The following is a 23,934-nucleotide window of genomic DNA, read 5'->3' as shown; positions in this document are numbered from 1 at the left end:
ATTTAGGGTTCAAAGTCTCCCTACTTTGAAGGCCAAGGAGGACAAGGGAAGTGCATTTACAAGATCCAATCAATTAAATACAATGAAATTTACAAAAGCAAAAAGTTCTGCTGATAAATACGAAAAAGTTGATAAAAAAAAAGCTGGAGGATTAAAAAAAAAAATATGAATCAACAACAAATTTAAATAGAAAAAAAAATTGATTTTCTGAACTGAAGTGGTTAATTATGTACATTTCAATCTGATGAGAGAGTGATGAACCCAAATTAGGGGGTGAAACTGAAGAATGCAGTTGATAGTTTGCATGCATGAAACTCTCATACGACGTCCCTCTGAGTGTTCTCTCCACATCTTCCCAGTCCTCGACTTGTTTTGACACCGGCGTTGTATGTATCTTAACCTGACGGCTCTTGAGCTCCCTGTGTGGTAACCTTAGGAAGTCCTGAACCTCATCCAGTTTCTGCAAAACCAAAATTTTAGTTGACAAGATGTTGAATAATAAGGAATCTGTTAATTTCAGAGGAATTCAAAACACGAGGGTAAAGAACTATCTTCCAGCCGTACCAATGAGTGAGATCCCGAGCATTTTGATTTCAGATTACTTGAGCTCCAAGATGATCAAACGAACTATCTGCCCCAAATACCGAAATGATTTTGTTGTTTCTTTTAAGCATTTGTTTTTGTCATCTCGCGTCCAGTGCTGTAGTCACGAAACAAAAATTTCCAACTTCTAAGTACTAGTAAGAACTAAACACAATTGAAAACTCAACCGAAGTGAGAACAAATAGTTGCTCAGGCATTAACCTCTCCGAGCTTGTTGAGCTTCTCACGAACACCTTTCAATAACTCCTGCACGTCCTCTTCCCATGCGCAAAATGCCAACTCCCTTCCTTCCAGCAACTTCTCAGATACCTAAAATTCACCAATCCCAGTTTCCAGAAGGCAAAAGTAGCTACCAGTCAGTTGATTTGGTCCTGGAAAAAACACTCAAAAAACCTCATCTCTTCCACACATGGATCAAAACCTTCATGCTTTAACGAAAGAGACTGAAAGAAGTCAATAACTTGGAGTCCTTCTACTCTACATCAATGCATTGCATTTTACGTGGCTTAGAATCGCACACCAAAATCCGTTACATTTTTCAGCGCAAATTCAGCAAATGTATGTCATGCATTGATGTACTCTAGAATTTACGCAAATTCACCAACGCCGCCTCAGAATTCGGAACAATCATAATAAAATTCAAGACTTTGAATCATATGGGCAAAGATTGGAAGTACCGAAAAATCGAAAAGTACCTGTCTTGCAATGACCTGCCCACCAGCTATATGTGAAAAGTAGATGTTGTAGAAGTGGCAGAGGAACAATGGGGCAGACTCCTCTGCCAGCCGCTCCAAATACTTAGCATATGAAACTCCTGGATTACTGGGTTCTGGAATCACATTGCCCTGCTGCTTAAACCATTCGAGATCTTCCGAGAGACTCTCCGATCTCTCCAATCCAGTCTTCCTAAAATATGCATCTAAATTGAAGAAAAATAAAAAATACCCAATTAATTTGTAATTAAAATTCCCAATTAATTTGAAAAAAAAAGAAAAGACACAAACGTGATGAAATGAAATCAGCCATAAACTCACAAGCGACGTCGTTCGATTCATCGACAATGCGCTCGACGGTGTCGAAGACGAGCTTGCTGTCCACCAAGTACTTGATAAACCCTTCCAAGCTCGGCCGCCAAGTCTCCGTTTCACCCCCGTCGCCGTCCGCATCCGATTCCGAGCTGTTGTCCTCGACGGGGGCATTATCGTCATTTTCACCATCGCCGTCATCGTCATCAGAAGAGGAATTGTTACTGTTGGTGTTCAATTTCTTGCCGTTTATGTTGCGGAGCTTCATGGCGACGAACCTCATCTCCTCAGTGATGCCTTTGCTCTCCCCTGGGTACTGCTTCCGGTACCTCATCCTCCTCCTCACCACCGGCGGCGCCGTACCGGTGTTCGCCGTCGAAATGGGCGGCGGAGAAAGAGACGTGGAAGCGACGGCGCTCGAGTCGGAGCAGCGGAGCGGCGGGGCTCGACGACGAAACTTTCTGGTTGAAATGGTTGAGGCATTCGACGAATGGGGGTGCGGAAAGAAGAAATTAGCGATTGATGGTGAGACGGCTTTCTCCATTAACGACGACATCGTTGCGCACTGCATAATTTGCATTGCAGAAGATAATGGCGTTATGTTCGAGCACCCTTAACTCATTCCACCCTTTATATCTACCAACTTATCCCAACTTATATCAGTTGTTAGTAAGTTTGTCTCTTCTAAGGGGGTAGGAAAAAAATTGATTAAGAACTCGCTGATATTAAGATTCGGATTAAAACTTCTCACTTACAAATGAAGAAGAATATTACTAGACCGTAATACTAAGCGGTCATTTATTTTCGATACGGGCATCGTCGTACATGATAGACGACCTTAATTATCGATAACTCACAACGAGCACAACAATCGTAATTTCACAAGAACAAATAGTTGAGTTTTGGATTATCACAAGAACAAATAATCCTTGAAAAAGAAAATCAAGTACGAAAGTTGAGAGAAAAGTTTGAGTTGAGAGTTTCTTTTCCAATCGGAATAAGTCTAAGTAAACCAGACAAACAATTGCAACAATAAAACTTTTATTCATTTCGTTTCGTATAAATGAAATCTTTCTAATACGGAGTTTTACATGGATATGATATCATACAACTGCCTTGTTTATGGTGCTTTTCTACAAAAAAAATAAAACAATGCTAATGAGTACAATCAAGAACGGCAGCGATTCTGGAGAATGTACAAAACAATCTGCCGTCTTTCCGCTTCTGTCAGATGGCAATTGCAGTTTCACGTAACAAGTCCGCTTACGGGTTGGAGCGGATTAGTTTCTGTTATACATACAGGATACCTGACTTAACTATCATGTGTCAAAAATATGCTTTTGGTTCCGCTCGGCCAGGCGTGACTCGCGGTGACCTGATCCCTGTTGGATCAGAAACCACCAGGGACGCCTGGTGGTGTTGGATTTGGACGATTCATGAACATAATTTCTGAGGCATGCTTCCTTTGCACTATTGCCTGTTCATTTCTGGCTTGCTTTCAGCTTCCGCAAAAACTGTAATATCTCTGTATATGAGGGATCGGTGCGGCTGAGTGGTTTGCATGAGTTTATGTGATCTGTTGAGTCTAATACCTGTTCCAAAGTTACAAAATTAATGCTGAAAATAAAAAGACATGTCGCGTATGGAACACTAACGAAATTAAGATATTCTAGTTCGTTATATATCATTTTTAGGGGATGACCTAATCGATTTATTTAATTGGTTTTAAGCAAGTTAGTCAACCCTAAACCTAATCGATCTTTAGGTGATCTATACTCGTTCAGTCATACTTACAACGAGATCACCAAATCCAGGATATGCTGATTCGATTGATACAATTTCCATCCGGAAGGCCCATCCGCCATAGCCTTCAACAATTGGAGTTACCTTGGTCTGCAAAAGGAGTCATTACATGATTAACAAGTTCACAAAGACGCAAATAGACACAAGCACAGCCTCACAACTTTGGACTACCTCACAGAAACTAAGGACTTGAAGCATCCCCTTCTTGTGAAGGCGGCGGATATAGTCATTAAGCTCTACTAATCTTGGAGATCCACTTCTTAGCTCCCCTATCTAGGAAACATCAAGAAATAATTCTATTAACATTATTAATACGTCAAGATTTGCTGGTTGTAACATTGGGAACCAGCGATGTGATACTATTGGAATGGAAAACTTTGTGGTTGTAAAGATCATATACTAACAGTTGGTGCTGGGCGAAACACCAGTCCCATCCTCCAAGGCATGTCTGCAAGTTTGCTTCCAAAATGCGGGCAGCTATAGAAAACCTGAAGCCAGCATAAAACATGAGTTTATCACATAACAAGTAATAATACGCAGGTGGGAGAAGAACTGCATTGTAAGTGAAATATTCAATTATAGAGAGGTGCATACAACTCCAGCGGTGTTTTTCACAAGGTTATCAATATTATCTGCTCTTGCTTTATGTAATATCTGCTTGACAACCAGACCTCCCATGCTGCAAACAAGAGGAAGCTAGTACATTATTTAAAATCATCTATAAAATATAATGTATAAAACCTTAGTAATAAAAGGATGCTGTGAACCGTTCATAAAAAAAAGAGAAAGATCGCATTAATTACTGCACTAAAATTTGAAGGGAGAAAAGGAAGACACTTTAAAAGACTATATCCTTCAGTTGTTAGACTGTCTACCACATTTGGTTTTTACCAGAAAGTTCATTTAAAAGAAAAACGTCCGCAGCACCTGCTCCCTTTACTTTTGTTTCGTTTTTCTTTTGGGATACAAAAAACTCTAAGACAACACACAAGACCACAAAGACATCCTTAAATTGGTCAAAGTTAGAACTCGAAATTGAAAAAACAAAGAGGAGTTTATTTTTATATGTGTGCGTGTGATGACTGAAAAAATATATATCTTATGGCTAATGTATGAGAAAACTGAAAATGGGACACCAGTGGGATACATTTAAACACACAAGCAACACTATACAGACCTGTGAGTCACGAAAACAACAGGTCGATTCCCAATACCTGCAGAAACAAGCTTCTCTAACAGCATTGAGCTAACTTCCTGCACAATCCAAAACAAAGGAAGACAATTGGAAACTGCAAGAAGCTAAAAACATCTCCATCAGCCAGAGACTCAAACATGAATTGTTGGTGAAACCAAAAATCATTTCCTAAAATTAACTCATGCACAGATTCATATGTTCTACAAAACAATACACTCCTGAAGTCATTAGAATCTGAAGCACTAGCGCCCTTAACACACTATAGAGACCAATTTTCGTCAACCAAATACACTAACCTGAAGAGGCAGGCTAGCGCCAGACCACTGTGTTAAATTTGTCTGCATATATCATTCAGATAAAGAGTTAGATGCCAATGAGGGGACCAGCATATAAAAGAAATAATAAATTTATTACAACCATCACCAGACCAAACCTTGTATTTAAGGGTAAACATACGAGCTCGAGGGAAGTCAGATGAAAGCCATTCACCTGGCCAGAATGTACCTAGCTTTCCTGCTTCCTGGTCAATCTTCTCTACTAAGCCAGACTTGGTGGATGACTTGTCCTCGGATATGCGCCAAGTCTTATAAGGGCCTCCACGGAGGCCATGGACAAAAACAATATCCAGAAGAGGCTCCCTTGTGTCTGCACTACTTTGAGATCCATTCACAGAACTGGATATGTTAACATCATCTGAAATTCTGGTCACAGATTTATCCACACCCTCAACAGAAATTGCCTCATCCGAAGAGGATGCATCGCTTGGACTTGTGTCTTGGTCACTTTTTTCAGGGCAATTCCAATGGGAAAGTTCAGGATTGATTAAGAATATCATGTCATCATAACGGGGACAATTTTTGTTTCCGTTTGCAATACCAGAGTCGGCAACGTCACCATTTGCAGAATCTTTATTAATTTGGCGACCACAAAATACATTTATAAGTGTTTTTCTAGCATAACTTTGAATTTTAAGATCACTACAACCTGAGATTTTACCGTTAGCGCAATCCTCAAGCCATTTACACCAAGGTTTATCCGCTATTATGACTCTCTGGACTTTTGGATGTATCGAGAGAATTGTTAACAGCCTAGCTGCATGCCTACGGATGTGAGCTGTAGGTGGAACTTGGACACTAGATGGACCATTACTATCTGGAATAGATGACTCTTTAGGAACAACTGAAGTTCGCTCTTGTGCCTCAAGCGTCTTAGAAGCATCATACGCTTCTATGGCAGCAAGTTTCTCATAATCATCACGTAACAAAAACCGTCTCAGCAAACTTAAGATTCCAAAATCTGTTAGTTTCTCCTGACATAAAGAATCGTCAGCACAAACTTCAGTCAGTGCTTTGATTCCCTTCAGAGTTGCCACTGCAGAATCTGCCGCATTAACCTTAGGCAAACTATCTTTCTCTAGAGTTTTAAATGGCCCGGAAAAAGGTTCAGCGGAAAGAAGATCTGCCAGTGGAAATGTATCAGTAGAATCAGTGGTTGTTCCTAGCTGATTTCCTGCTAGATTAACAACAGCTGCCACTAACTGATTAGAAGTCTGTGAAGCGGAAAGCATGTTTGACTGATCAATTTGAGTCTGCAAAAGAAAAATTAAGGTTACTATGTACATTCTAAACAAAACTAGATGAGAGATATGAAACTTTAATTGGTTTAAGCATAATGCAAAATTGGAAGCAACCCTCTTAAAGGTACAAAAGAATTTGCAAACAGGAAATAAGAATGCAGACCTTCACTTTGACAGATCTAGCCTGAGGTGTTCCTTTAACTGATGATGCCTTTTTCCCAGTCAGAATTTCAGTAAGAAGAATAGCTAACCATCCCTGAGAAATGGGTACAGAGTATGGTCCATAATCTTCGAGAATGCGAGAAAGGATTTTTATCGCTGACAAACGTATAGTGTCAGAGGAAGATTTTCCAAACACCCAAGGAAGCAAAACAGCAGACCACCTTTGGCCTTCTTCAAGAGGTAAATGCAAGTCCCCAGAACAAAGCAATTCCAATGCCTTTGACAATGCTTCTTGCACATGATCATGCTTCATCGTCCGCTTCGCAGTGTCTCTCATCAGATGAAGACCCTTCTCCATCACAATCTTTTGTGCTTCAGGGCTCCTCTCAACAGAAATCAAGAATGCTGACAAAGCCACCCGAGCCAAAGGAATGTCTTCATTTTTGGTTGCCTGAGAAACAGTAGAAAGAAGACTGGAACTCCAATCAGAAACTGAATCAATCAGGGGTAGTTTCTGATCCTCTAATAGCAAGCGAGCCACCAAACTTCCGTGCCATTTAACTGATCTCTCAGGCGCCATTAAAGCAGTCATGATAGCTTGCCCATCAGCATCCAGTTCCTGTATCCGTGATCTATTCACTTCTGATGCCATCGCCCAGTTAGCCAATGCCCAAGTAGCAAAAGGAACAGCAACATGTTGACAATTCAAATCATCCCAGAGGCCAGGAACAACAGCAGAAGACAGATTAATTTGTGCTATCAAACTTTCATGCGTATTTTGCAGGACAAGATTATGAGGAGTAACCCTTTCTGATCCCACCTCACTAGTTTCAACACTTCCCAGCTTCATAACTCCATTTGTTCTTGATAGGCCTAAAACTGATGTACCCCCAAGAACCTTAATACCAATCCCCTTCATTCCAGTGTCCCCATCTTCGTCATCATTTTCATGTGACTCGTCCAAACGCATACCACCATCTTCAATAACTTGAATGGCAGCTGCTATATCCCGTGTTTCAGCATTCGCTGACAGGGATGGCTTAAAGGACACTTTTCCTAAACTATCACAGTTGGCTGTGACGATATCCATAATGGCAGCTACAAGCATGCTCCTGCCTTTCAAGTTTTCATAAACATCGAGTGAACTGCGTCTTGCACGCTGCTCAGACAGAAATTCCATTGATTATATTAAAACAAAACCAAACGCATCAACAAACTCGGTTATGAAGCTCGAGTGATTTTAATTAAAATGGGGCTCAAAGGATCCTACCGATACTCACTCACTGGAAATTGCCTCAAAGCATTTCCCTATTGAAAGTTATCGTCTTTATCATGTTGATCTCGGTTACTATTCTAGTGCTCCGAGTTCACAATAGAAAGACAACGCCAACGTTCATAACGAAAAACGAACTCAATGCGCAAATGCTAAAGGCACAAAATTTTCCTAATTTGAAGAATTTAACGAAATTCAAGAGAAGAATGGAGAAATCTCACCTTCTTAGACGACTGAGGCTGGCAGGAGAAAATGAACTTTAAGAGATTGGGAACGGCGCCGGGCCTGCCGAGCACGGCGGCGGACACATTAGGATCGGCGATCAAGAAGGCGAGAGCTCTAGCCGACTCGGCCTGGGTCCCACAGCCATCTCTTGGGACCGCCACCGACTCGAGCAGCCAATCGACAACGACGCCACCTCCAGCCCCAACAAGGGCGGACCTTCGGCGGGCATTGGCGGCGGCGATATCGGCAAGGAGCGCGGCGACCCGGAGCTCGAAGCCGGAGCGGACCTCGTGGTTGGCAGAGGACAAGACGGAGCTGAGAGAGTGCCACAAAACGGAGGCGGCGACGCCGGTCTGTTTGGCGTGGTGGAGGAGCTTCCTAAACGACTCGGTGGAATTGAGGACGGCGTGTCGTACGCCGTCATATAGAGAATTTGACGACTTGTCGTCGGAGTCCGTCGAAACGAAGACGTACGAGACGATCAGGGCGGAGGCGAGAGTGCCGGAGAGCGCGATGGCGGCGGTGCAAGGGAGAGAGGAAGCGAGAGGGATAGGATATAGAGGGTTTAAGCGGCGGTGGAGAACAGAAGGAGGATGCTGGACTTGATTGGAATTCTTGAGATTGCTGAGGGGCTCGTTGGGGTTTCTGGAAGCGGATGAGGAAAATAAACGGGCGCGATTGTGATGACGGCGGTGGTGGGGGAAGAGGTGGTGGCAGTAGCGGCGGGTTGTGTAACAGAGGCGGAGCAACATTTGGGGAATTGGGAATTTGGGGATTGTGGGGAAATGATTATTTTAAGTTTGGGGGAAAAGAAAAGAAAACAGGGAGAAGAGGGGAGTGAAGGTGGTGGCGTTGCGGAGGGAGGCTTTCCATGGCGGGAGGAAATTTGGCGATTTATACGGGGAACTCAAGGGTCTACGGAGAGAGGAATTTTCTTGGGGGATATGCGAACCTCTGCCTCAAGTAACGGTATGGGCTCGTAAACTGGGCCTGATGGGCCTCGGCTACGCTTGGTTTTTACTTTTTTTTTTTTGTCAGAATTTTCTCTTTATTTTCATAAAGCCCAAGTTTATGCCTTTTGCTAAGTCAGAATTTTCACCTTGCATAGGGAATTGTCTTTGGGAACTCCACTCGTAAAACATGAGCATCAAATAAAAGGTAGAAAGTTGGGCATATCTTGCCCGGGCAAGGTTTTAAAAGACACTAGACGTTAGTCGGGCGGTAAGTTGGGGCCTAGGCGGACTAGGCGGATTTAAGTAAATTTAATATATATCTTTAGTATCTTAGTGAATTTGGTGGTATGAAATAGAAGTTCAAATAATCACAAGTATGTATTAATTTATAAAATATCTTTTAGAGATCATAATAATTTATTTTGAATTTAAAGAGAAATGAAAGTGTCAAATATGTGGGTATGAAAAGAAAAGTGGAACATTGGGATGCATAAAGATGGGCAACATCAGCCTGACAATCTATGTTTTTTTAATGAGAAAAAATCAATAGCACCTGATGCTATGGACTAACAACTTTTTTTTTTTTTTAAAGTCAAGCAGCTTATGCTAGCTGTCCAAACTTGAGTGGACAGAAACCAAAAAAATATAATAATATTAACTTAAACAGTTTGAGAGTGGTCACGTGGGCGAGGAAGGAAGAAAGAGAAACTAATTTTCTCTCATCTTTTTCCTCTTTGCAAGAACACAAACCAGAAGCTCAGGAAGTCCAGAAAAACCATAACACAGTTGATCTGCATTCATCCTTTCTCAAGTTCGAAACCAGAAAATATTGAAATTCCCAGACCACCTAGGCCACCTAGTCGCCCGCCTCGGCGCCAGCCTAATCCCTATCCTGATTTTGCTTCCGATTATGCATTAATCTCGACGGTTGGCCACTGTCCAACGTCTAGGCCGATTTTTAGAACAATGTGCATGGGCATTTGGTCGAGCTTGACTTGGCCTACCACTTCCCCTTTGATTTTTAGGTCGCTAGAGCAACTTCTAAGGTTAAAGGGCAAAAATGAAAGTAACTCATTTATTTTATGTTATGTAGAAGTCATATGGATTTTGATTTCAATTTCGAAGAAGAATACGAAGTCCATCAATCCCACGTATTGTTGTTATGTAAGATGAGAATAAATACACAACTAACACTTACTGGACGGGTGACGCAACTCGAACTATGTTTTGAGTGTAAGAGAGAATATGTCCTCACCCTAAGGAGCACCTTCATATCCACCCTAATTTATATAGACCAATAGTAAGTTTAAACCTGTCTTTTTCAATAATTAAAAAAAAACCCCAAATAATTAAACAAGAAGATGAAAGTATCCTTCAATTGTTTTACCAAAAAAAAGTATCCTTCAATTGAAACAGAATAATTCGTTTGCTCCTTTTTTTCAAACCCGGAATTGAATTTAGGGTTTGGCTTATTTCAATAGTTTGATTTAAAACCAACATCTGACTGTTTTGGTTCGTTTTTTAGGGCACGTGATAGAGTCTAATTATTTACAAGCTAAGAGATGAATATTCTTCACTCTTTAAAAAGAAGAATTTGAAGTCCTATTGGATAAAGCTACATATTATCCTATGTGTCAACCTGATATTGTTGAATTGGCTACTGCCTACTGGCATATGTAAGACCAATTGGTTGACAATGGCATGGAATAAATTCAATCGCTTTTTCTGTTTGTTGAACTGAATTAATGAAACACGGCTGCATGACATTGAATAAATGAAATATATAGTTGTGATAACAAAAATTCGTTGTCTTGCTTATCAATTAATTGGCGGAGACTGAGGTATTTATAGGTCATAGGGCTCACCGCATGTGTAGGGTTTGCCATGCACGTGTCATCGTCTAATTGGCCAAGTTGTATCATATGTTGGATAGGAAAGAATTATCACGAAGATAATATTGAATAATAATATCTTGTAGAATCTGGGCCTGATTGAATTTGGTTGTGATTCCTTACTTAGACTTGTCTGAGGAAGCGGTCTTCATTTAATTAAAGATAAGATTTGGTGATTGATCTTATTTTTAATATGTTTGACTTTTCTCAGGGAGGTTGATGAGATTGTAGTGAGCAAATATATTTCTTTTTTGTCAAACTATAGATTTGTTAAATTAGATGTTAGATTAGGGAGCCAACATGATTCAAACCTACGCCGTGGTGCAAGAGCAACACTCATCTCCACCACTGTGGTAGAGAGACACTTGCGAGCAGTTCAGGTCTTCAACAAGGTTGAATTGCGCGCGTAATAAATATGGCCTTACCAATTGAATAAGACCATTATTGTCATTTGTTGGTAAAAATGTATGTGTCAGCTCTAAGATTTTTTGGATTATTTTTTGCTCCATAATAGTTATTCCCATTTATGCATGAGCATATATACAAGGGTAAGGTGATGCCAGGGAGACTAAATTTTGAAATTTAATTTTGTAAATAAAATGATATGGTTGTTGATAATTGGATTATTACTTTTAAGTGTTGATTAATGTGCTTATTTTGCTATTGGGACACACCATTTAGCTTATAAATTTGGTTTAAAAATTTGGTCTACTTAATATTACCCTATATATAAGCCTTGAGGCACTACATGAACATTTACAAGTCAATGTTGCATGCAGGAGTATATAACATACGCAAGAGCCTCATCAAGCTGGACATTGGCTCCATAAAATTTGGTAGGAGATTCTAGTCATCGAAATGTATAAAGCCAGATGATCGGAATCAAGAAAAGTATTACGAACTGTCTATTTATTTATTATAGTTTTTTTTTTTGAAAAAAAATGAGGACAACTGGTGGCAAGCCATGGTTATCCACCTCTTTCGGGGGCCGGGAAGACTCACAGAGGCATTTCAGCCTCCCCTGACCACAAGTCTGGGGGAGGCTGAAGAAAAAAATTCCTTATAGAGATTATTATACAAGGTGTCAAATAATATAAACAGTTCCGATCATAAACAAAAATTCCTTGAATTAGCTATGATGTAATTTTTGTGGAAATTTCTCTATAATTCTTCTGGAGTCAAGTATCTCTCTTATCGTATATAGGAGCTTGCCGGATTGTTATGTTACGTTTGGTTACTCAATCTATAAAGACTAGAATAATCGTCAGTCCGACCTTTGTAATTAAAGAGTCGATTGAATATAGCTATACATTAGTTAATTCGCCTAATTTCTGAAGGACGAGCTCGGCAATTCAGGGAGGTTGCATATTTACAATGCAGAAACACGCATGCACGAAAGTTCGAGTCTATAAATACGAAGACTACATCTCTCAAAGCATAACTCAAAAATCTATCTCTATCTCTCTCTCTCTCTCTCTCTCTCTCTCTCTCTCATCTGATGGAAAGAAGCGGTAGCGTAGAGCGCCCCCCAGTCTTAGGAAAGATGGTCAGAGTTCTCAGTATCGATGGGGGCGGAATAAGAGGCCTCATTCCGGCAACCATTCTTGCTTTCCTTGAATCTGAACTTCAGTTATATAAGACTGTCTGTCAATATATATATATATATATATATAAAAGTACTTTACCATCTATGTTATAATAATACTTTAATTAAATGAATATAATTAAGTACTAATAGCAGATTAATGTCATTGATGGTATTGCAGAAGCTGGATGGTGAAGATGCAAGAATCGCCGACTATTTTGATGTGATTGCAGGAACAAGCACAGGTGGTCTTGTGACTGCTATGCTCGCAGCCCCAAACGAGAATAACCGCCCACTATTCGCCGCCAAAGATATAATTGACTTCTACTTTCATCACTGCCCTAAAATCTTCCCCCAGAACACGTAATGCATGCTTAATTGATTACATGTTAATTATGTCCACTTAAATAATTTTTAATATTTTGGATTATTCATAATAATTTTTACTCTAATGATTCAAACTGCAGTTGCCCAATTTTTCGTTATACGATAAAGATTATTAAAGCTCTAGCAGGACCAAAATACAATGGAAAATATCTGCATAGCTTGATCAGAGAAAAAATGGGCAACAAAAAACTACATGAAACATTGACTAATGTTGTCATTCCCACGTTTGACATCAAGAATCTCCAGCCAACTGTCTTCTCCAACCATAGGGTACTTCACCTTCTTTCTGATATATTCACTATTTCAAGATTTTTTAGTATATGCCAGAGTATTTATACGTGGAAGCACTGTAAAATTTGTTCATGTCCAAAAATTATTTAAGCAAATTACTTATATGGTTGTAATATAATATGATATGCTTATTATTTGATTGACAGGTGAAAAGGAAGCCATCCTACAATGCCTTACTCTCTGACATATGCATTGCAACCTCAGCAGCACCAACTTATCTTCCAGCTCATTATTTTAAAACCAAGGACGCTGCAGGCAGAGATAAAGAATTCAACCTTATAGATGGCGGCGTGGCTGCAAATAATCCAGTATGTATAATATTAGAGCAGGAGTTACATATATTGCCAGAGACTCTCAATCTACACCATTGCTTTTAAAAGTAAACTTAGCGTTTAGAATAACTTAAACACTTAAAATACTTTTGTCTTGCAGACTTTACTTGCTGTTTGTGAAATGACGAACGAAATAAAGAAGGAGAATCCAGTCCTCTTTCCCGTGAAACCTGTGGACTATGGGAGATTTCTAGTGATATCATTAGGAACTGGCTCATCAAAAGCTGAACTGAAATACCATGCACGTTCTGCAGCAAAATGGGGCCTGTTGAATTGGTTAACCAGCGGTGGCTCCACCCCAATCATTGATGTTTTCAGTCAAGCAAGCGCTGACATGGTTGATCTTCACCTTTCTGGAGTTTTCCAAGCCCTTCATTCTGAAAAAAACTATCTTAGAATTCAGGTACTGAACTTGTTGCATACGAAATGCATTTTATCCATGGATTTTTTGGTATAACTTTTTTAGACTAATGTTATTTAAACACACAAAACTGACATCATTTCTGATACCAAACGTAGGATGATACCCTTCATGGGACCATATCTTCTGTGGATATAGCCACGAAGAAGAATTTGGCCAATCTTGTGAAAGTTGGTGAAGGGTTATTGAAACAACAAGTTTCTCGGGTTAATTTGGACAGCGGTAAATTTGAGGCTTCTAATCATGAGACAAATGCAGAGGCTCTTATAAGGTAAAACATTTATCGTTAAACTTGCAGATTTATTTATGTAAATGATGATCAGTGGGAAGTTGTAACTTAATTAACTATATAATTTACTATAATTTTCAGGTTTGCTAAACTACTCTCGAAAGAGAAGAGGAGTCGCCAAGCAGGGTCAACCAACGGGAATGCTGAAAGTACTTACTGATTGATTGTTACCCTAAGACGATAACAAGTCGTAATTCTTTAAATTATACTGTTTGGAAATGTAAATTATAATAAATTATTGATAGTTCGAGGGCATGGGGGCAAATGGCCACCATATATACTTCAGTCTTTCAATATTTGTTTGTGTTCGAATAAATCCTGTTGGGATATCACTGTAATAGATCTCTCTGTATTCGATATATTCATTCTTTTTGTTAATTTGTTGCTTGTTGGTTCCTCAATAAAATTAAGCTTTCATTTTAAAAACATGGACTACAGTCTACATGTGGATGCAAATTTCTTCATTCTTGTTTTTAGACAAAAATGCACTTGCAAAAACAATTAACACCTTAGGTCAAAGCCAAGAGCCTCACGCGCCTACCATGAGTTGGGGAGAGGGGCTTTGGCCGAAGAACTTCCAATGCCAAAGTTAGAATTTTGAGGGAAAAGTGTTTAGAGAATTTAAAGAATTTTGCAAGAGGATTCCACTTAGGTTTTTGGAGAAATGGAGTAGTATTTATAGGGGTGTGGCTGGCCCCCTTTGGAGAGGTGGGAACCGGCCACATTTAGTGGTTTTAGGGTGTAATTATAATATGTTGCAATCAATTAAGAAATTAATTAGAAAATCAATTAATTAATTTAGGTAATTAATTCTATTTTGCATGAATATTTGGAGGTTACCTTGTGGGGAGGATTTGATGAGGATGAATGAAATATGTTTTGAATAAATACCTATTTCAATCACTTTTGACTCCGCACTACAGTTCTTCATCATATACGCAAGAGTATCAAAAATACGATTACAAGAAGCAGGCATCCTAGTCACGCAGCATTATGTATATATTTGGAGGATATTAAACCGAATATGCAGAGTGAAATGATGAGATTTTGGGATTAATTTCCTCAACTCCCACATACAGCTTTTTCTTTCTTCTTTTTTTTTTTTTTAATTTTTGAAATTTTCAAACTTCCTTAATTCAGTACAAATCACAGTAATCACCTCTTATTTTGTGGCAGAACACTGACCTTAAAGATATGGAATAGCGTGAAGTGGAAAAAATAGCATGAATACGATGTTAGTTGTAGTTTGACCGCACATCAACTCAAAAGATGTTATGTGGGTCCAAAATTGACATTCTATATATACTAAAACCCAAACGGGTGGAACACTGTTGATGAACAGTGATAAACACAATCCATCTCTTTATATCCACGTCTCAAATAAAAAAAAATCCTACACAAAAATGTGACACAAAGTTAGCGATCACATTGCTTCCCTATATCAACACAAATGTATGAAAAATAACGACAAATGAAAAGAAGAAAGGTGGACACATATCATATTTTCATTGTATATGCCATAAGTAAGACAAAGATCAATTCCAATTAAAGTTAAATACTCACTGGTTAAAATTGTCTACACCACACATATGCAAATAAATTCCTGATAAATTAAGAGAACAAATAAAGGTAAGTGATATATTAATTTATGGTTGGAACCATTTTGACAATCGGTAAAAGATCATCTCTTACAAAACTGAAAATAGAACGATTTGTACTCGAATATAGAAGAATGAACATAATATTGTCTTATTAGCTAAAATTATAAATTGAGTACACCTCAAAATATCCTATGGACTTGAAAGATCATCTCCATACACAGGTATCGTTTCTCCCGTAATTATATATTTAATTATTTGAAAGTTAGTTCTTCTGTGTAAAATTCTTGAGCTTTTGATTACCTGCAATTTTCAATTTTCTACGATATAGGATTTTTGGATAATTTCATGATTTAGCGATCCTACTAATGATAAATCAAGTAGAATCAATATGAGGAATAGATTCTTCAATTTCGTAGCTTCCAAGCCTAGACAAGAGATTTTTTGCGTTTGTTTATGTCTGATTTGCACCGATTTTGGTCCTATCTATTTCTGATTTTGTTTTCCGTTTGAGCACCGGTTGTTTTTGCATCGCTGGGAAGTTAATTTTCTACAACTGAGGTGTGTTTTCTAACTGCTGTGTTTTGATTGTTATTCTGTGTTTTGATTAATTTTGGATGGAATTGTAACCGTTTGGTTTTGGGTTGGCTCTGTTCCTGTGCTAGAGTTTTCCTGGCTAACAGGATATTTTGCGCTTTGGTTCCTTGCTTGGTCAGTCTCAGATTTACTGACGGTTCCGGCGGTCCTGTTATTTTTTGGGTAAGTTTTTTCTCTTTTTGATTTTTCCTGATTTGACAACTCCTTGGTTGGTGTTAGATTAAAATGTGTGTGATTTTTTCGAAAAATTACTGGTGAGATGGATTGACAAGATTCTTGAGTGAAAAACAGGCTTTTTAGTGCGGTTAAACAGAAATATAGAGCTTTATTGTAAGAAAGTTATGGACGATTTAATCAAATTAATTGTACTGATAGAGATATGAATGAGCCATGTTTATTCTTTTCACTCAAACATCATTATACCATTACAGAAAATCAGGAATTTGAACATCAGCTTGTGACTTTGCCGTCGATTTGAACGCCACCAGCTTCGATGCAGTCCTTGGAGACACCCCTGCCTCCTCTGCCATAGTCGAATTCTTTGCTCACTGGTCAGCTTTTCTAATTTCTATGTAAACCATTGATTTTATTTGGGAAATAAATGGAACCCCTTATGTTTTTGCTTAAAGTATTGATCTTTGAGTGTTACTCGGTAGATATTAGATCGATTGGAGGCTACCCATTTGAAAAAGAAGTGAGATCACATGGATGATGGATCATGTGAGGTTCTCCAATTATTTGAGATCACATGGAAATATTTAAGTTGTCATAACTAAAATGATCTGAAAGCTTATTGAGAATTGTTGTAATTTGCTTTTCATTGTAGCTTTACTTTCTTAAACTGATTAGAGCTAAAGATTGCTAATTCCTTAGCATTCAGTGCATATGCTTATTAATGTCTGTTTGTTATCGTAGAGGCATATGGTGGTTTAGTTGCACCCTGCACACGTGAAGCTCAAGGCTGACCCTAAATTGTTCCTCCTGAAATGATGTTGTGCTTATTTGTAAATTTTGCTTCTTATCTGCAACTCACCTTTTGTCTCTTGATATCTTTTACAGGTGCAAAACGCCATAGAGTATTTAAACGTCATCGGGGCCTTGGATGAGAATGAGAATGAGAATCTGACTGTTTTAGGTGGGGAGAGATTTATTATTCTTTTAATATTTCAATTATGCATTGTGATGCTTGCAACTCTTTGAAATGGTTGTGAGTTTAAATTTGAAAATAATTAGCCTAATGCAGTTTAAATCACTTGACAGTTTAAATGCAGGTTGTTATATAGAGCTTAGGATTTAGGTTTTCCAGTTCAATCAAAGCTAATTAAACCGAATCATGAATTAATTAAATGTGGTGTCTTCCTTTCTCCTCTGTTTTTTTGTTGTTGTTGGGTGAGAGTGAGCATGGGTTTATGATAACCTATTTAAAAGGAAAGCTGGAGAGAGAGAGAGGGTAATAAAGTAGGTGCATATAGGGAGTCAAAGGTTAAGGCATACTGATGCACAGATTGGTATGGTAAAAATGAAAAAAAATGAAAAGAAAGTGAACCCAATAGAATATAGAAAATGAAGTGTTCATCCAATGGAAGAACCCATATGTGGTGTTTTATTTTTAGACAAGATGAGAAGATGTAAACAGTTGGAGGTCCATACCATTTTCCAAGTTCTTTATTAATGTGAATGCTTATGTTATTCTGATTAGGAACTTAAGTGAATAAATCGCTTTCGAATTTGTAAACAAATAATTGCTTACAAAATAATGAACTTCGTTAAACAAAAATAATTGCTTACAGTAGAGAATAACTGTAAACATTATTGAAGTGTATATTTAAATATTTTTAATTTATATAAATAGATAGGTTGCTATTGCATTCTGTGCCTAAATCAAATCACTAACTTGAACCATGCTCTTTATTTGGGAACTGTGTGCATTTCTTATTTGAATTAGTATGGTTTGTTTTTCAAATTTGATTTTGTGTAATTTCATTTTGATAGATATTTCAGAATTTCAGAAAGCAGGTGCGGTTTGATCAATTAAGGCCAACCTGATTTACAGGGGTCTGATTAGTGGTACACTACTAATTACCTCACTTTTCTCCCAAGAGTATGCTGCTTTTTCCAAAAGGAAAATATTAGCTTGGTTTGATCTCTTATTTGAATTGTGTAGATTTGGTTTGATCTCTTAATTTGTGTTGTGCAAATTTTGTATGAATTAATTTGGGTTGGGCAGAGGAAGCAAATAATTTTTTAAATTAATAAATTTAGTTTGGTTTATACATATGCTGATGAATATTATTTACCGAAGCATGAACAAGTTAAGAAACTATTCGTTTCAAACTATTCATTACAACTTTGCACCAACTGCTTTTGTTATGCCTAACAGTTTTAAAACCCGCAGCATCACAGGCTCCTTTGCTAGTGCCATTCTAAAGCTATGTTAACTCCAACAAGCCGAAAAATAAAAAACCTTAATTTTGGGGATATGCTACAACAAATAACCTTCATTGAACGTCTCTCCATTCTTCTAGTTTACATCAAGCTACTCCTCAATACATGATGACATATACATCCACTACAAAAAAAAGGGCTAAGAAAAGAACACAATTGATTTGTGCTCTTTACATTTTCATTCAACACAAAAACATATTTGTGCTTTTTAAATGTCATTGAGCACAAAACTAACTCAAATGTGCCCTCTGAACAAAAAGACACATCGAAAAAGAAAAACAGGAGAGTGTATTTGTGCTCTTTACTACACGCCTCACTCACTCTCCCTCCCTCCCTCCTCAATCCTCAATTACTCCGCCTCTCCTTTATTTGCTTTCTCTCACTCTTAAACTCTCCTTGTTCTCAGTTTCCCAAAAAATAAACTCTCCTTGTTCTCAGCCATCTTCCTCCCTCCCACATCCTCTCTCCCTCTTCTCTTTGGCGCAACAGCGCCGCTGTTCACCGATCACCAACGACCGTCAAATCATGCCTTCAGAATTTCCTCAATTTCAGATCTAAGAAACGATTCTTACCACGGATTTTCTGGCCAATTTCTGACCAAGTCTTCCGGAATTGGACCTCGACTGAAGAGGTAAAAATGATCCTCTCATCGTGGGCTATCATCCAGTGTAAGTGATTTTTCAAAATAAAAACGTCCAGTTTTGTGATTGATGAGTTTTCAAAATAATTGTCTAATTAAGTTAATCTGAAGTAGTTGCATGTTTGCATTAATTTAGGGCTATATGAGTTTTTAGGAAGCACTTAACTATAATTGAGTTTTAAATTGATTTTGAATCTACGAAACCAGTGGGAGCCAGCCATTGAGTTTTTGGTTTGTTCTTTCAATTTTAAATGTAATAAGGATTTTACAATTATGGACGTGCGTGTTTTGTTCGTATCTAGCTCTGGACGAAATGGAGTTTTAAAATATCACCGCATTGGAAATCCAGAAGGAAATGATCTAGAGGTTCCGTTTGAGAAGGCTTCCCTCGTGCTAATTGATGTTTCTTTGACAGTAACTGAGGTGCACAATGTTATTCCCTGTATTATTTTGATTCATCCTCTCTCCTGTTCTGCCATTGACAAACAAATATTCATATTATAACTTTAATTCATGGTAGGAGTTAGGAAAATGCAATAAGATTTCGCTGGAGGATCTCTTTCACATTTTAGTATCCCCCTATTGCTATCTACTTCTCTTCTCCCTCTCTAAATGTTTTCTTCTAATATCTCTACTTCTCTTCTCCCTCTCTAATATACAAGTATCGAGTAAAATTGCTTCTCTCAGCTCTCTGAGGAAAGTTGAGGTGTTAATTTTCTCTTTTCCACAACCCATTAAATTTGTTCCTTTTCTACTTTCTTGGTATGCAGCTGGAGTGCTACAACTCATTTCTACTAGATTTTTCAGGGCAATATTATGATTGGATATAAAACTATTAGAAGTTGTTTCAAGATACAAGACTTATGTTGATGTTTCCCATCTGAGACATGTGGTGCCCCTATCAGAGGGTCTGTATTTGTGGTGGCGTGATGCTGCTCAAGCTGCCCTGCAGCAGAAGAAAATGTGGTAACACATATATATACACTACACTTGACAGATAAAAGTGTATCTATATACTCTTTTATGGTCTATGCTTGTATGCCTGTTTACGGCCTGGTATTCAAGGCTTTTTTGTCAGCTTCTTATTTTTACAATATTCCTTTAAATTTTATAAATAAAAATACTAGAATTGAGTTGAAGTTTGTATTTACTTTTCAAATATTTGGTGAAACTTCTCACCATATGCTTTTGGATGTATTTTACAAATCGATGTACTTTTATGAATTTCCCATGTTGGTTCTGACTTCACACTTGTTTTCTTGAATCAGTTGCCGATCCTCTTGGGACCGCATTCGAGATCTTTGTCAACTTTGTCGCCGTTACATTCAGTTGTACGCTGGTTCATTGCAACACTCGTCAATTATTAATAATGCAGCAATTAGAGAAATTAAGGAAGATCTGGATTCTAACGTAATTCTTTTATTAAGGTAAATGTTTTATCGACCTTTTGACTTCATTGATATTTATTAAAATTGATTGTAGGTTTTAGGGGATGCATACATTCCATATTAACCTTGGCCTTACACCTCATAGTTGTTATTTTGGGTTCAGAGGACCACAATTGAATTTGGATTGGGTTTGGATTCTAGTGTATGGATTAGCAATTTAAACCCATTTGGTATGTTTCACATGGAATTTGCAAAGTGATTAGCTTTCATTCCCTTAAATTAGTTGGAATAAAATGTGATTGATGACATATGGAATTCTAGTGTATGGATTAGCAATTCAAACCCATTTGGTACATTGGACATTTAGTTGTACCAATAGAAAAATGTTCTCTCTTTTTGTCGGAGAAAATGAAATTGTTATTGTTATTAGATATGTCACTACTACAATATACCTTATCAGTGGCGAAGCAAAAACCGACGAGAAACCCAATTTCTGTCGGAAATTTAGCAAAAATCCGACATAAAACAATGTAATGTTAGATTGGAATAGCGACACTAATGCTGGCGTCACGAAAGGGCTTCAATGTTGATTTGTACGCTTAATCCGCCAGTACGCAGCGTCGGTTAAAAGCGACACTGACACTGACGTCGGTTTAAAGCGACGCAAACTTCAACATTACGTCGGTTTAAAACGACACTAATTACCAATTTAATTATAAAATATCCAAACTACCATCAGTTTTGACCGTTATGATGTTGTTCATAAGCGACACCAAATATATTAATAATAAAAAAATCATTTTCCGTTTTTAAATAATAATAATTAAAAATTATTATATAAAAATAAATCCCACCATATGTCAATGAAAAAACAAACAATTTTAAGCAAACTTCATATTAAAAATAAAATTTCTACCAACTATATATTAAATTTAAAATTAACTACAATTCCTAAAAATGTACAACTCATACAAATTCTTCCCAAACTCTTGCAAAATATTTTGAACCGGTTGTATGGTTCATAGTTTTCAACTGCCGATTATGCTTATTGTTTTCGACAATCTCCTAAAAAATAAAAGATTTTATTAGACAAATTTCAAGGTATAATAAAATAAATCATGGAGCGTTTACCATTGTTTTTTCTTTATTCCAGTATGCCACCATCGAAATATTTTTGTAATCTTTAACCTCTGCCGCTACATGTTTCAAAAACGCACTAGAATTATAACTAATGCATTTTCCAGACGAATCAAACGAACAAGGCTGTTCTTTCCAATTCAGAATTGAGGGTCCGTATCTCTGTTGAGTTAATCCTTATAAATATAGAAAAAAACAATTAAAAACCAAGAAACAAAAATAAATTTTCAATTTAAGCATAAAACTAGTTAGAATACAAAACATAAACTAAAATTAATAATCATAATAATTTAAAATGAACCACCTTCGAGCTCTTCCTCGTCGAAGTGGAGTTCCTCAGAATGTTGATCTTCAAAATGGCGATCCATAGAAAATGGGGAAGGAGAAGAGGAAAACCTAAAAAGGAGGAAGAAAGGGATGCACAGATGAAATGGGGAAACAGAAGAAGAAAGTCTGAAATTAGGGGAGAAATGAAAGCACGGATGAAATGGGAAAGAGAGGGGTTTAAATATGGGTACTTAGTTTGCGTCGGTTTAAACCGACGCCAACTTCTGACACACTTTTTGAAATTCACATAGCGTCGCTTTAATGAAACTCGCGTCGCTTTAATGAAACTAGCGTCAATTAAAACCGACACTAAGTTTCTCCATCCATGTCCTCGTGCAAAACAAGCGAGAAATTTCCCGCCTAATATTTCAAATACTATAATTTTATATATATTAATTTTATAATTTTATAACCCTAAAATACTATAATAATTATATATATTAATTTAACAATTTTATACCCCTAAAAACTATAATAATTATATATATTAAAATAAATTTTAAAAAATGGTGACCATTGGATTGGCTTAAATATACATACCATTCAATTTCTTAAGTGTTATACGTACAAAATAAATAAATTTAAATCTACTTAATATATATATGTACACACACCATTGAACTTGATGGGATACGAATTCTACGAAATTAATTTCAACGATCTAACAGTCAAACTTGTTTGTATATGCTTCGAGATCGCATCAGTAAAAAATCACAAAAAACAAACATTCAAAGATAAATTAACGAGACAAAACTTTTCGACGGTTATAAAATGAAAAATCACGATTTAACGGTTATTTTAACTCTGATTTTGATGTTTTTTTACAGCTACACTCCTTAACCTTATATAAATACAATGAATGAGCTCGATCTTCAATTTAAAATATATTACACTATTGGATACCACAAATTCTTATGTTATACTTAATGAAAGTATAAATAAACTCTAAGTGTTAGTGAATCTATCATTTTCATGGAATACGCATTCTACGAAACTAATTTCAACGATCCAATCGTCAAACTTGTTTATATATGTTTTGAGATCGCATACGCCAAAAATTGCAAAAAACAAACATTCAGAGATCATGTAAGGAGACAAAACTTTTTTACGGTTATAAACGAAAAATCACGATTTAACAGTTATTTTAACTCTGATTTTGATGATTTTTTATAGCTACACTCCTTGATCCTATATGAATACAATGAATGAGCTCGATATTCAATTTAAAATATTTACACTAGTGGATACTACAAATTCTTATGTTATACTTAATGAAAGTATAAATCAACTTTAAGTGTTAGTGAATCAATCATTTTCATGGGATACGCATTCTATGAAACTAATTTTAACGATCCAACCGTCAAACTTGTTTATATATGCTTCGAGATCGCATACGCCAAAAATTGCAAAAAACAAACATTCAGAGATCATGTAAGGAGAGAAAACTTTTTGACGGTTATAAAAGAAAAATCACGATTTAACGGTTATTTTAACTTTGATTTTGATGATTTTTTATTGCTACACTCCTTGATCTTATATGAATACAATGAATGAGCTCGATCTTCAATTTAAAATATTTACACTAGTGAATACCACAAATTCTTATGTTATACTTAATGAAAGTATAAATAAACTCTAAGTGTTAGTGAATCTATTATTTTCATGGGATACGCATTCTACGAAACTAATTTCAACGATCCAACCGTTAAACTTGTTTGTATATGCTTCGAGATCGCATACGCCAAAAATCTCAAAAAACAAACATTCAGAGATCAAGTAATGAGACAAAA

General features: G+C 37.1%; 3 protein-coding genes and 2 long non-coding RNA genes across 15 annotated transcripts in view; 3 read left to right on the top strand and 2 right to left on the bottom strand.

Annotated features, from left to right (window-relative positions):
- Window position 1: 1 nt before the first annotated feature.
- Window positions 2-2,252, bottom strand: LOC126603539 (probable inactive heme oxygenase 2, chloroplastic). 4 transcript variants are annotated; one of them, XM_050270422.1, is made up of 5 exons: window positions 1,608-2,252; window positions 1,281-1,522; window positions 805-912; window positions 565-700; window positions 2-460 (listed from the first exon to the last, which is right to left on the bottom strand). In XM_050270422.1, exons 1-4 carry the CDS (start codon window positions 2,206-2,208, stop codon window positions 599-601), a joined length of 1,053 nt encoding a protein of 350 aa, XP_050126379.1. In that variant the 5' UTR covers window positions 2,209-2,252; the 3' UTR covers window positions 2-460; window positions 565-598. The 4 variants fall into 4 exon arrangements, with proteins under 4 accessions (XP_050126379.1, XP_050126380.1, XP_050126381.1 ...); XM_050270423.1 differs by having other exon boundaries at window positions 1,299-1,522; window positions 1,608-2,251; XM_050270424.1 differs by having other exon boundaries at window positions 1,638-2,251.
- A 400-nt stretch (window positions 2,253-2,652) lies between these two features.
- On the bottom strand, window positions 2,653-8,783 carry LOC126603530 (uncharacterized). 4 transcript variants are annotated; one of them, XM_050270411.1, is made up of 10 exons: window positions 7,859-8,783; window positions 6,366-7,523; window positions 5,060-6,214; window positions 4,923-4,964; window positions 4,609-4,685; window positions 4,026-4,110; window positions 3,836-3,919; window positions 3,603-3,704; window positions 3,423-3,521; window positions 2,653-3,220 (listed from the first exon to the last, which is right to left on the bottom strand). In XM_050270411.1, exons 1-10 carry the CDS (start codon window positions 8,612-8,614, stop codon window positions 3,110-3,112), a joined length of 3,669 nt encoding a protein of 1,222 aa, XP_050126368.1. In that variant the 5' UTR covers window positions 8,615-8,783; the 3' UTR covers window positions 2,653-3,109. The 4 variants fall into 4 exon arrangements, 1 of the variants encoding a protein (XP_050126368.1); XR_007616271.1 differs by lacking the exons at window positions 2,653-3,220; window positions 3,423-3,521 and having other exon boundaries at window positions 3,646-3,704; window positions 4,646-4,685; XR_007616272.1 differs by lacking the exons at window positions 2,653-3,220; window positions 3,423-3,521; window positions 3,603-3,704; window positions 3,836-3,919 and having other exon boundaries at window positions 4,051-4,110; window positions 5,116-6,214.
- A 3,350-nt stretch (window positions 8,784-12,133) lies between these two features.
- On the top strand, window positions 12,134-14,390 carry LOC126603537 (patatin-like protein 2). Its single transcript, XM_050270420.1, has 7 exons — window positions 12,134-12,337; window positions 12,474-12,655; window positions 12,760-12,949; window positions 13,117-13,278; window positions 13,403-13,705; window positions 13,822-13,994; window positions 14,094-14,390. Exons 1-7 carry the CDS (start codon window positions 12,206-12,208, stop codon window positions 14,170-14,172), a joined length of 1,221 nt encoding a protein of 406 aa, XP_050126377.1. The 5' UTR covers window positions 12,134-12,205; the 3' UTR covers window positions 14,173-14,390.
- A 1,413-nt stretch (window positions 14,391-15,803) lies between these two features.
- On the top strand, window positions 15,804-18,482 carry LOC126603543 (uncharacterized). Of its 4 annotated transcripts, none has more exons than XR_007616277.1 (5): window positions 15,804-16,369; window positions 16,639-16,927; window positions 17,123-17,155; window positions 17,267-17,342; window positions 18,200-18,482. It is a non-coding gene; the product is annotated as an uncharacterized LOC126603543 (long non-coding RNA). The 4 variants fall into 4 exon arrangements; XR_007616278.1 differs by lacking the exon at window positions 17,123-17,155 and having other exon boundaries at window positions 15,808-16,171; window positions 16,276-16,369; window positions 16,639-16,758; XR_007616276.1 differs by lacking the exon at window positions 17,123-17,155 and having other exon boundaries at window positions 15,805-16,369.
- A 417-nt stretch (window positions 18,483-18,899) lies between these two features.
- LOC126603544 (uncharacterized) overlaps window positions 18,900-23,934 on the top strand; it is a 33,091-nt gene continuing 28,056 nt past the window's right edge. Inside the window, exons 1-3 of one of the 2 annotated variants that reach the window (XR_007616280.1) lie at window positions 18,900-19,320; window positions 19,595-20,258; window positions 20,561-20,719. This is a non-coding gene — a long non-coding RNA (uncharacterized LOC126603544). Of the gene's footprint in view, window positions 19,321-19,594; window positions 20,259-20,560; window positions 21,388-23,934 lie in introns of those variants that run through there. The other variant, XR_007616279.1, reaches the window with a different exon arrangement.

Source organism: Malus sylvestris, chromosome 15 (assembly GCF_916048215.2).
Source record: "Malus sylvestris chromosome 15, drMalSylv7.2, whole genome shotgun sequence".
Classification (NCBI taxonomy): domain Eukaryota; kingdom Viridiplantae; phylum Streptophyta; class Magnoliopsida; order Rosales; family Rosaceae; genus Malus; species Malus sylvestris.
Note: the sequence above shows the minus strand (reverse complement) of the source record. Positions and strands in the feature narration are given on the sequence as shown.